The 12,299-nt window shown below is 44.3% G+C and overlaps 1 protein-coding gene across 2 annotated transcripts in view; it reads left to right on the top strand.

The window, feature by feature from the left end:
* ripor3 (RIPOR family member 3) overlaps positions 1-12,299 on the top strand; it is a 57,361-nt gene that overhangs the window by 36,057 nt on the left and 9,005 nt on the right. For both annotated transcript variants that reach the window (XM_038279709.1, XM_038279710.1), the window contains exons 7-15: positions 26-79; positions 196-345; positions 1,281-1,344; positions 1,423-1,466; positions 4,007-4,132; positions 4,469-4,614; positions 7,862-7,988; positions 11,247-11,401; positions 11,623-11,823. In XM_038279709.1, coding sequence (XP_038135637.1) covers positions 26-79; positions 196-345; positions 1,281-1,344; positions 1,423-1,466; positions 4,007-4,132; positions 4,469-4,614; positions 7,862-7,988; positions 11,247-11,401; positions 11,623-11,823 — 1,067 coding nt within the window. The remainder of the gene's footprint in view (positions 1-25; positions 80-195; positions 346-1,280; positions 1,345-1,422; positions 1,467-4,006; positions 4,133-4,468; positions 4,615-7,861; positions 7,989-11,246; positions 11,402-11,622; positions 11,824-12,299) is intronic.

Raw genomic sequence — 12,299 nt, 5'->3', positions numbered from 1 at the left:
TAGCATGAAATCTCTGCTTTCACAGGAGATTAGAGCGTTGGAGCGATACATCAGACGACTAGAGTTTCAAATCAGCAAGGTGAATTACAGCCTTCAATCCTAAACATCTCCCTTTAGGACCTGAAAGACCCGCATGAAGAACCTTCTCCCCTGTTGAGTCGCAGGGATTCAGCAGAGATTTGTGTCTCTCTGCAGGTGGAGGAGTTATATGAGACCTACTGCATCCAGTGGAAGCTGTGTCAGGGAGCGGTGAACATGAAGAGGGCCTTCTCCCTGTCTCCATCCACCAGAGCCTCCAGAGAGAGTCTGCTGGAGCTCAGCCGCAACCATCAGCACAGCCTGCAGGTACTCACACCACAGGCAGGCTTTGCGTTGGGTTCAGTAGAGGCTGGCCAATAGAGGGCGCCGCCCCACCATCCCACCCATTGACCCTGTTTAAGGAATTAAAACATTTGTGAGTCCACATGCATAAAACATTGAATCCGTTCCCCCATTACATGGGAAAAAAGTAAACAAATCCTGAGAATTTCTAAACTGTGTTTTTTCTATATTATGTTTGAAACATTTATTGTTTTATATTTTAAAATCCAAAATGGTTAAAATAAATCTCACTGTTGGTTTGATGATCTTTATGAAATGTATTCTCAATTCAAATTGTCAGGAGTAGCATTGCAGCAGACATTTGGTTTAAACTTTTTTTGGAATATTTGTAAATTGTTAAATAAACATTTAAATAGAAAATACATTTTATAAAGATCATCAAAGGGGGAACGGATTATATCAGATGGCTAAAGTATATGGTTTTCCTCTCATAACTCTGGCAAATAATGATCAAATGTCACCAAATCCACAGAGTTGTTGATGAAGAGAGAAATAAACACAGTTAAAGACTTGATGGTGAATTAATTTAATCCCATGTTATGGAGGAGGAACAGATTATTTCAGGCTGTTGAAATATGCCATTCTCTCCTCTCCTGCTCCCATATCTTTTGGAAATAAAGACTATTTCCAGATTTTTTTTAAGTTGTTACGTGTGATATAATGTAGCATACTAGAAATATCCTTAATCCAGTAATCTGTCATAATTTACATTAGAACAGGATTTAGCAGAAAGTCTAAACTCTCATCTTTTCAGGAACTCTTAATATTTGTGTCCTGCTATCAGCCAGTTTATCATCAGCAAATTATTGATGATTTCTTTTCCCTTAACACAGCTGTAAAAAGAGAAAGATTATTGTTTCTCTTGGACTTCCTTGACCCGTCCGCACTCATCTCTGCAGGACATGTCCACCATGGAGGGAGATTTAGAGGTCCTCCTCGGAGAGCTGCACATCAAAATGAAGGGTAGGGCCTGAAGCAGCGGATCGCTTTTACCTCAGCTTCTCTCAGGCCTCCAGATGAACTTCGGTTTTCACTTTGCAGGTCTGATCGGCTTCGCTCGGCTCTGCCCTGGAGACCAATATGAGGTGAGTTTCTCTCAGAAAGACGGAGCATTTCAACATTTCGGTCTCCCAGGGTTTAACGTGAAAACAGTGCTCCATGCGGGGAAGAGGCGCAGGGCTTGAATTTCCTGTAACTCCCTCAACAACAGGAGTGACTCACATCGGAGCTCTGATTGGTAAACCAGATGCAGAAGAGGATGAGGCTGTGGAGACTGAAGGGGCAAAAACCTATAGAGCACAATCAATAAGAAAACCAAAAATAAGACAATTTCAGACAATTTCAAAGCCTGGAAATTAATTTTTGTTTTCAAAAAGAAAATAATAAAATTGTCTTTTTTTGTCTTTAAGAGGTAAATTGAAATCTATCAATAAAGGGTGATTTTTTTTTTTTACATTATTGTTGCAAATGAAGACCATGTTTTAAAGATATAACTTTCAAATGAATGCAAGTCAAAAAGAAACTTTGAAAAACTTCAGAAAATATTTTAAGAGTAATTTGATGTTTTGTTCACATTTCATTTTGTTTCAAATTTCTTTTTTCAGATTAAATTTCATTCAGATGATCAAAATATCTTTAAGCCTGATATAAACTCTTGACCAATTAAAATATTGCTCCTGATGTCCAGCGAACCAATTAAAACCATTACCCACTGGAAGAATCCAGTCATCCAGGAATAATCAATGGATCATTATTTATACCTGAAACTAAGACATTTGCAGTGATTTAATTGAATTCATCGTTAATCAGTAATTAAATAAAACCACTAATTTTCATCTGGGAGCGGCCATTTTTGCCCAAATATATTGTAGTAACCCCTCCCTCCTGCCATCTTCCAGCAGTGACGTCACGGTGCGGTAAGCCTAGCGCCATTCTCCCCGCTTTACAAGCTAAATCAATGGGAACTACTAGACACATCTGCAATCAACAACAATTATTGAAGATTTCCAGAGGACTTCACCATTGAAATTCACCAGAGCTATAGTGAAACTGACAACGCCCACGTGCATGGCAGCTGGATGCTGGAATACATCGGGTAAAAGTGAAAAAAAGAGTTATTCCACCTTTCTGATTCCTGATCCTCCACGGACGGGTTGGTCGTTGGATCGCCAACTTGAAGAGGGAAGATTTGCCATCGAACTTCTGGCCAGAGAAAAAACCCGTAATATGTAGCCAACATTTGGAAGAAGAATGTTTTCAAGATGACTTGGATAATAGCGCGTTGTGACAAACACCAGATACAGCACTGGGACTTGATCAACAGCCGATACCGCACCGTGACGTCACTAACCAGTAGATGGCAGTAGTGTTCTTTGACAAACATGGATGCCTCCAGTAAAGCACATTCACGTGAATGTGTCCGTTCTCCAGACTGACAGCTGTCCCAGCATGCACTGCAGCAGCAGCAGCTTCCATGTTAGCGCTCACAGAGCTCAGAGGATTAAATTAAAAGTTCTCTTTTCTGTCGCTGTTGTTCAATAAACTTATGTTTTAAGATCATTTGGGACGAGAACATTATACTTTAAGCTTCACTATATGGACCATTAACCGATTTAATTTGTAATAAAAAAAATAATAAATTACCAAAGTTGAGAGGACCGCGGCAACCAGCAGATCTCCAAGGTCTGCAGCAGCCAGGGCTAACGTTAGCCCGTCTGCTGCAGCCAGGGCTAACGTTAGCCTGTCTGCAGCAGCCAGGGCTAACGTTAGCCCGTCTGCTGCAGCCAGGGCTAACGTTAGCCTGTCTGCAGCAGCCCTCTCTCTGCATAGCCGTGTGTGAAGGACCACTGGCTCTATTGGAGATATTTTTGTTTTATTTGGCAAAATGTTCATTTGATTTGTGTTTATCTGACTGTGTTCATTATTCCCCCAATAGATGAAAAAAAGTCATAATCTATTATTATTTAGAGACTGTTAATAACAGGAGATGAAATGCAGCTCTAGACGAGCTTTGAATGTGGTGATGTCATCAGTACACTTCCTGTTCCAATTGACCCAGATTTATTCTGCGTGCTCCCGTTCTCCCCGAGTCCAGACTTTCCTGGGTTCTTCTCAAGAACAGACTTGGCGAGAACACTAGTCTGTACTCGTGGTCTTGTGAATTGAGAAACGGCCAAGGACTCTCCACCAACCTGAAGAGGGGAGGCCATCTTTCTTCGATGGAGAACCATGGCCTCGGATTTGGAGGATCTGATCCTCATACCGGCCGCCCCTGCGCTCCAAACTACCACAGAGTACAAATCACACATGAAATAATACGATTAACTAATTTTACAAGTACAAGTACCACATTTATATATATATATATTCTGGTAAAATTATATGGCTAGTAAGGTGTGAAAAACCTTCCTCTGGTTTTTACATTCTGTATCTAAATTTGTGATTTGTACTTACATTTTTTCCAAAGTTATTACTTCTTAACTTGTACTGTAAGCTCTAAACTTGTTCTGGACAAACACATTTCTTTCTGTTGTTCAGCCCTTCACCTGATCAGGTCAATTGCCACTGAAAGAAGATGTTGAAACATGGTCTTTTTAAAAATTTAGTTTATGTTGGACATGTGCAGGTGGTGGTGCGACTGGGCCGGCAGCGATGGAAAATCAGAGGACGGATCGAGTCTGATGACTCTCAGTCCTGGGATGAAGAAGAGATGGTCTTCCTCCCACACATATACCATAACTTTGAAATCAAGGTTGGTGGAGATGCTAAGGACAAAGTCAAACGGAGTTGTTGGTTATTCCTGTCAGCAGTTTATTTCGACAAAGTGTCCAATTTATTTTTTATTTATTTTATTTTTCCTTATTTATTTTTTTAAAAAAGGAAAATTGTGAGGGCTCAACAAACACTATATTTTTGCTCATTAATCAGTGGCAGGCGGTGCATCTGGAACCTAGAGCTTTAATGGGCTCCCCTCAACTTAATCTTCTTCATTTTACTCCATACCTGCTGATGATCACATGATCAATCAGTTCAACACTGCATAGCAAAGTGTGTGCATGTTTATAACCCATGTGATCCCCTCATCCAGGTGACGGAGGCCAAGGGTCTGGGTTGGCTGCTGGTTGGCATGGTAACCTTTGCCAGCGTGGACTTCTTCATGGCGAGGCCGCAGCTGATGTTGGTGGACATAACGGAGCTGGGAACCATCAAGCTGCAGCTGGAGGTCACCTGGAAGTACGGACACAAACAAAAACCTCAGAAAAACAAATGAAAGTCCTAAAGCAACAGGAAGGTGGAGGTTTAGGTGAATGGAGTAAAGTATCAAGAACAAGACTTGAGACCCATTTCCTCCACCCTCTGAAAACCGATCCGAACCGAGCTGGGTTCCTTAGGACCGTTTACATGCCACGCTAGCACAGTATCTCGCCTCCTAGTGGCGATCTACGGTACTACTGCTCTCTAGCGTGAAACAAGCAAACCAACATGGCGGTGCCCGTAACATTCAGGAAGTTTGTTGAGAGTCAGGCCAAGAAGGCAGCCTTTGGTGAATTTAATTGACAGAGTCGGCTTTTAGGAAGTGGAAACGACAAACGACCGTCTAATCAGGGCTTCCAGATGCAGGAAACAACGACAGACGATGAGATTCATCACTCTGCTAAGCAGAATCATCACTGGAAATTATGCGGCACGTTAGGGAAGCTAGGATTTTAGGAATGTCTGAAGTTTCCTGATTACGGAGGCTGACTGTAAGGATGATGAGGCGGTCTGCTTATGAGAACCGAGCCAGAACTGAACCGTGCCGAGCCCTACTGATGAACTAGCACCATGTTAGCGCGGTTTGGTTGGGTCTGACACAGTCCGGTTCAGTTTTACGTTCCATTTACACTGAACAAGCTGGTGGAGTTTCCTCCGAGTGGGGGGGGCTATAAATTCAAAATAGACATCTACCAAAAACTAATCAAACATATAGCAAGTTATCATCCAAATATATTTATACGAATGCCAACAGCAAAAAATATTATAAAAACAGTTAAAGGGCGTGCTTTGGTGATGCAGTGGTTAGTGCATATGACTCATGTACAGAGGCCTCAGTCCTCAATGCAGGTGACCCGGGTTCAAATCTGACCTGTGGTCCTTCACTGCATGTCTCTCATTCCATGTGCAGGCTTATTTTTGTCCATAAATCTTACCCTTCTGAAGCTGTGAAGGTAAATCTGTGTTTTGGTCCAATATTGAGTCACAAACCTAAAAAAAATAATGTATCAGTTTAATATTAGATAAGCAATTAGTCAGCTTTATATTTTTATAATATATGAAAAAAATATTTGTTTTCTTAGAATGGGTTTATTTAAGAGCAACTATGCAAATTAACATATAAAAATAGACTATATTCTATTATTTTCCATGTGAATCCCAGATTGTTCATTCTTCTTTGCCTTTTCTACAAAGTGCTTTAAATCAGTCCTAGCTGTCTTTATCCATGATGGATCAGATCCTGACCTTTGAAAAGGAGGCAGGGAAAGCAGGATAAAGCATTAGCCTCGCTGCACGCAGTTAGCCTAGCTTTGGAGCTAAAAACGGTTCCAATAAAGGACGCACGCTTCTTGTGGCATTTCTCTCTCTCTTTCCACTGTGTTTCCTGGACGGGGCCGCCTGTGGAGCTGGTTGACAGTTGCTTTTTGTATCTATGCTTCTTTTTCTATGTCTGCTTCTGTCTCCTTGAACCCCAGTCGGCCTCGGCAGATGGCCGCTCACACTGAGCCTGGTTCTGCTGGAGGTTTCTTCCTGTTCAAATGGAGTTTTTCCTCTCCACTGTCGCTACAAGCATGCTTAGTGTGAGGGATTGCTGAAGAGTCAATGAGTCGATGCAATCAGCTGGTTTTCCTTAGATAGAAAACTTTTAATCAATCTGACTGGATGATCTGGTGAACTGGAAAGTGACCTGAGATGACATGATGTGAATTGGAGCTATAGAAATAAATATGTCACACATTATATATATATATATATATATATATATATATATATATATATATATATATATATATATATATATATATATATATATATATATATATATATATATATATATATATATATATATATATATATGTGGGTCATTGGGTGGGTGGGGCAGCACCCTAGCGCCCTCTATTGGCCAGCCGCCAATATCTTGGTTACCGCGATCTAACCGATCTCAGCACGGATTGAAAAAGGTTGTGTAAACGGGGCTATAGATGAGAAGATCTGGCTTTTATTGTACAGTAAAACATGTCGAGCTGCAAAACCTGTCCACCCACACTTAACAGGAAGACACGAGAACAAAGAGTGAAAAGAGAAAATTATGACTACAGGGGAAGAAGTTCCCCAAACAGCTGATGCTTTTCACCACGATCTGCAACGGGTGGGGGAGGGGGGTTCTGAAAGGAGCTGAGAGAGGCATCATCCTTCAGCTGAGCAGCTTCCAGCTTATCCGTCCCGTAGGAGCCATAATCCTTCAGTTTTATCCGTATGATCGGAGATTCATCCAAACATAAAAAAAACGCTGCAGGTAACAAACAACCCAAACATCGTCTCCTGAGTTCTGCAGCATTTTTGGGTCCAAATGAATTATAGATCAGAAGTTAATAAGTTGATAGAAAATGTTTGGATACTGGGCTGAAAGCTTGAAAGATCTTCATGAAGCTTAAAGAGATTTGAAGTCTTTCATTAAACACATGGATTTAAAATGAACTTGATTCTTTGTGGGATAAATCTTGAGTTTTCTTTTCATTTGGTCTTTTCTATGGAGTTTCTCTGCACCTCCAACACGAGCCAGCCCGCGTATCGACCCGCATATTGACCCGCGTATCGGCCCGCGTATCGGCCCGGGTATCGGCCGGCGTATTGGCCGGCGTATCGACGGGCGTATCGGCCCGCGTATCGACCCGCATATCGACCCGCGTATCGGCCTCTGTGGTTCCATGCATCACACTTCACCCTAAACGGGCTGCTTATCCCCCCACAGCAGTGTGTCGCAGTCAGCTTGTTGCAGTTATTTTTGATTTATGCCCAACTTTGAAGCGTGGTCTGCGCTGTTATTCCACGCCACAATTCCAGAGGGCCAATCAGGAACTAGCTAGGATTGTGGGTCAGTTTGAAGAGCTTTTTCGCAGTCTGCCACCCTCATCTAATGCTGGACGACACCCAGTTTACCCGTGAGTGTTCCCCAAAGACTGGCCGTGGCGCTGCATGTTTTGGGTGCAAACCAACAGACCGTCACACAGAGCTACAAACTAGAGCTACTAGGAAAAACGCATAGTGTAGGATGGATGTGGAATTGACCAATCAGAGGCATCCTGTCTGCGGTCACCTACAATTTTGGGGAGGTGTCTGCGGAAGGGGGGGGGGGGGGGGGTGTGACCTGGTTTCTGAGTATAAACCAGGCTTTAGTTGCATCAGGTCATTGATCTCCTCAGACTGAGTGTCGTCTGTCTTCCAGCCCGTTTGACGGCGGTGAGAAGATGAGGCTGCTGTCCGTCAACAAGCAGTCGGTGTCGAGCAGGAAAGGTTCCTTCTACAGCTGGACCGCTCCGAACACGCCCTCTTTCACAGAGAAATACTTTATGGTGAGTAGAGACAGCTGATGACGGCGAAACTCCTCCTTTCCTCCACAGCATCTAAAGGTTCAGTCTGCTTCAGGCCTCTGAGGCCAGCTTCCTAATACTGGGGGTGGGTGGACTTCAATCCCCTCAGCCTCATCAGAGAAATCCATAGAAATGGCAAAAGGACAGGGGATTGCTGATTGGCTTAACACCAAGGAAGCAGCCCCCAGTCTTGGAGACGGGCCCTGGAGCAACACACGGCATTACTTCAAAAAACATGACATCCACATTGGAAATATAACACTGCAACTGGCTCTACTGGACGTTTCCTTCTGTTGAAGAAAAGGTTTTCCTTTCCACTGTCTCGATATGCATGCTCACAGTGGACTGCTTCCAGGTCAGCTCCTCAGTGCTGATGGGGCGCACCGTCTGAGAGTCAGAGGTGCATCACAGACACAACCATAGGTGTGCAACACCACAGGGCCCATTATCCATCCATCCAATCATCCATCCATCCAACCATCCATCCATCATCCATCCATCCATGATCCATCCATCATCCATCCATCCATCCAATCATCCATCCATCCAACCATCCATCCATCATCCATCCAACCATGATCCATCCATCGTCCATCCATCATCCATCCATCCATCCAATCATCCAACCATTCATCCATCATCCATCCATCCATGATCCATGCCATCGTTCCTATTCCATCATCCTTCCATCATCCATCCATCCATCACCATCCATCCATGCCATCATCTTAGTCCATCATACATCCATCGCAACCAAACCATCATCCATTCCATGTCCAATCCGTCGATCCATGCATCCATCCATCATCGAAGCATCCATCAATCCATCATCCAATCATCCATATCCATTCCAACTCATCCAGCCAGTCCATCCAACGCATCATCCATCCCATCCAATCATCCATCCAGCCATCAATCCATCATCCCTTCCATCCAACCATCATCCCATCTCATCCATCCCTCATTCATTCATCCATCCATCCAACCATCCATCCATCCATCCATCCAACCATCATCCATCCATCCATCCATCCAATCATCCATCCATCCATCCATCATCCATCATCCATCCATCATCCATCCATCCATCATCCATCCATCCATCCAATCATCCATCATCCATCCATCCATCCAACCATCCATCCATCCATCCATCCATCCAACCATCATCCATCCATCCATCCATCCATCCATCCAATCATCCATCCATCCATCCATCCATCCAATCATCCATCCATCCAACCATCCATCCATCCAACCGAACCATTATCCATCCATCCATCCATCCATCATCCATCCATCCATCCAATCATCCATCATCCATCCATCCATCCAATCATCCATCCATCCAACCATCATCCATCCATCCATCCATCCATCCAATCATCCATCCATCCATCATCCATCCATCCAACCATCATCCATCCATCCATCCATCCATCCATCATCCATCCATCCATCCATCATCCATCCATCCATCCAATCATCCATCCATCCATCCAATCATCCATCCATCCATCATCCATCCATCCATCCATCCAATCATCCATCCATCCATCCAATCATCCATCCATCCATCATCCATCCATCCATCATCCATCCATCCATCCATCCATTCACCCATTCCATCCATCCATCCATCCATTCACCCATTCCATCCATCCATCCATCCATCCAATCATCCATCATCCATCCATCATCCATCCATCCATCCATCATCCATCATCCATCCATCCATCATCCATCCATCCATCCATCATCCATCCATCATTTATCATCCATCCATCCATCCATCATCCATCCATCCATCCCTCCATCCATCCATTCACCCATTCCATCCATCCATCATCCATCCATCCATCATCCATCCATCCATTCATCATCCATCCATCCAATCATCCATCCATCCAACCATCCATCCAACCATCATCCATCCATCCATCCATCCATCATCCATCCATCCATCCAATCATCCATCATTCATCCATCCATCCAATCATCCATCCATCCATCCATCATCCATCCATCCATCCATCCAACCATCCATCCATCCATCCAACCATCATCCATCCATCCATCCATCCATCATCCATCCATCCATCCAATCATCCATCATCCATCCATCCATCCAATCATCCATCCATCCAACCAACCATCCATCCATCCAACCATCATCCATCCATCCATCCATCCATCCATCATCCATCCATCCAATCATCCATCCATCCATCCAATCATCCATCCATCCATCCACCCATCCATCAATCTATCCAACCATCATCCATCCATCCATCCAATCATCCATCCATCCATCCATCCATCATCCATCCATCCATCCATCAATTTTTCTTTTTTTTCTACCCTGAATTGTCTTTGTTGAGGACAGTAGAGTGTGGACAGTAATGGATGGCACCGGGTAAAGCGGAGTGATCATAGAAGTGTCCGTTTGTCCTGATGTGCTCCTGCTTTCCTCCAGTTTGAATCTCCTAAACTTATTTCATACTTCTATTATTTCTCTCACACTAATACCGTCTTCTTTTTGGTATCTGAGGCGTTTCTCTTGTGAACTGACTCTATCCTGCGTACCTGAATAAACCAGGTAATAGTTGGGATGGTCTGTAACTGCAGACATGAGAACAGATGGAGCTCCAGAACAAACAACCAGCTGCTCCTTCTACTGAGAAACAGCAGAAGATTCAAAGAGGAGCTGGAAGCTGTGGTGGAGGGCCCACCCATCACTGGGTTGCTGATTGCCTGAAAGAAGTGAAGCCATCGTCCGCCATATTGGTACTCCCCACTCCCACAGAAACGCCAAGCAGGTTCGGCTGCACTGAACAATAGAGTATGATGAAGGAGGTCCTGCCCAGAGACATGGCAGCTCTTTCAGTCACAGACCTACACCCCCACCTGCTGGATGGTCCACAGCTGGACCAGCTCTGATGGATCAGGCTGGGAGATGCAGCTCAGCTGGTCTGAGGATGGTGACCTGATGAGCTTCTGGTTCAGTGATGGCAGCCTGAGAGCAGAATCACTGGCAGCTCCACCTAAAGCAGTGAAAGAGGATGTAGATGTTTTGGTTTTCTATCAGCCCGGTTTCACCGACGTCATCTTAGGTTTTATGTCGTCCTTTTTTCTTCCGGTCTTTATTGTTTAATCGGTTGATTAAACTGTTTAAATCTGTTGTGTTTTCATCTGTAACCCTGAACTTCATGTGACTTGATGTCTTCTCATGTTCCTCAGTCGATGGTTCGCGGGCTGCAGGATCAGGAGGGTTCCCTCCCCTCTCTGGTGTCCAAAGGTCGTCCCACCAGAGGAGGCGTGTCCCTGCTCAGCTACCTGCCCCACCCTGAACACACCTCCATGACATCAGGCCCTCAGAGTCCCTACATCTCCAGGTAGGCATCAGAGTTTAGGTCTTGGATGAAGACCCTCTGGCTGCATCAGGATCTCCTCAGGTCGGGCCGAGTCGTTTTTCTGGTCTATCTCCTCTAATGGACCTTTTCTAACAGCTGCTTAAAGACAGATTAGAAGGTTTACGTTTGTAGGAAATAATAGAAAACTTTTAAAGTTTCTATCTGTGGTTGATTTAAGACTCTGGTCTAAAATCTGATTCCAGTCTGATCCGAGCTCACAGCTACCCCTCCTCCAGCCTGGGAGGAAGTCAGACTCAGCTTCCCTTTGGAGAGGAAGTGGAAGAAGAAGAGCGGGAGGAGAGGCAGAGGATGGATGAGAAGGTTGACCAGAAGGAGTGGGGCGGCGTGGTGGAGACGTCACCGGGGGAAGCCACTACAGCAGCTTCCCTTCTGGCCTTACCGCGGTGAGAACCACCCTTAAAGTAATTTAGAGCTTATGTTCCCCAGATTTACCCGGGATGGATGGATTCCATCCGTCCATCCAGAACATTGTTCTCAGGATGAAACAGGCTGCTTTCACCTCGCTAGATGAGGTTTACAACCTTTACAGAACCAGAAAGGCGAAGTAGGGTTTTATAAGTTCTGCCAAAAATGCTTACGCTACTAAAAAATTAAGACAAGCTGTTTTATTTGAAACGCAAACAGTGACGGATCTAGAGCACCTGCCAGGGCGGCCATGGACACCCTCAGCCAATCACTGGCCACCCCTACCAGGCCATTGGTTGTTCCCCCTAGGATTTAATTAAATACCCCCAAAACAAGCAGTTCTCCTCTAAGCCTGAAGGTGGCAGCAGTGATACCATCATGTAGAATTAACCAAATGCTCTTGTTTGTGTCTGCAGTCACCTTGGAGTCTTATGTGAAGATAAAAAACATTGCT

This window comes from Cyprinodon tularosa, unplaced genomic scaffold, assembly GCF_016077235.1.
Source record: "Cyprinodon tularosa strain WSP-4 unplaced genomic scaffold, ASM1607723v1 ctg152, whole genome shotgun sequence".
NCBI lineage: Eukaryota > Metazoa > Chordata > Actinopteri > Cyprinodontiformes > Cyprinodontidae > Cyprinodon > Cyprinodon tularosa.
This window is presented reverse-complemented; position numbering and strand designations above follow the sequence as displayed.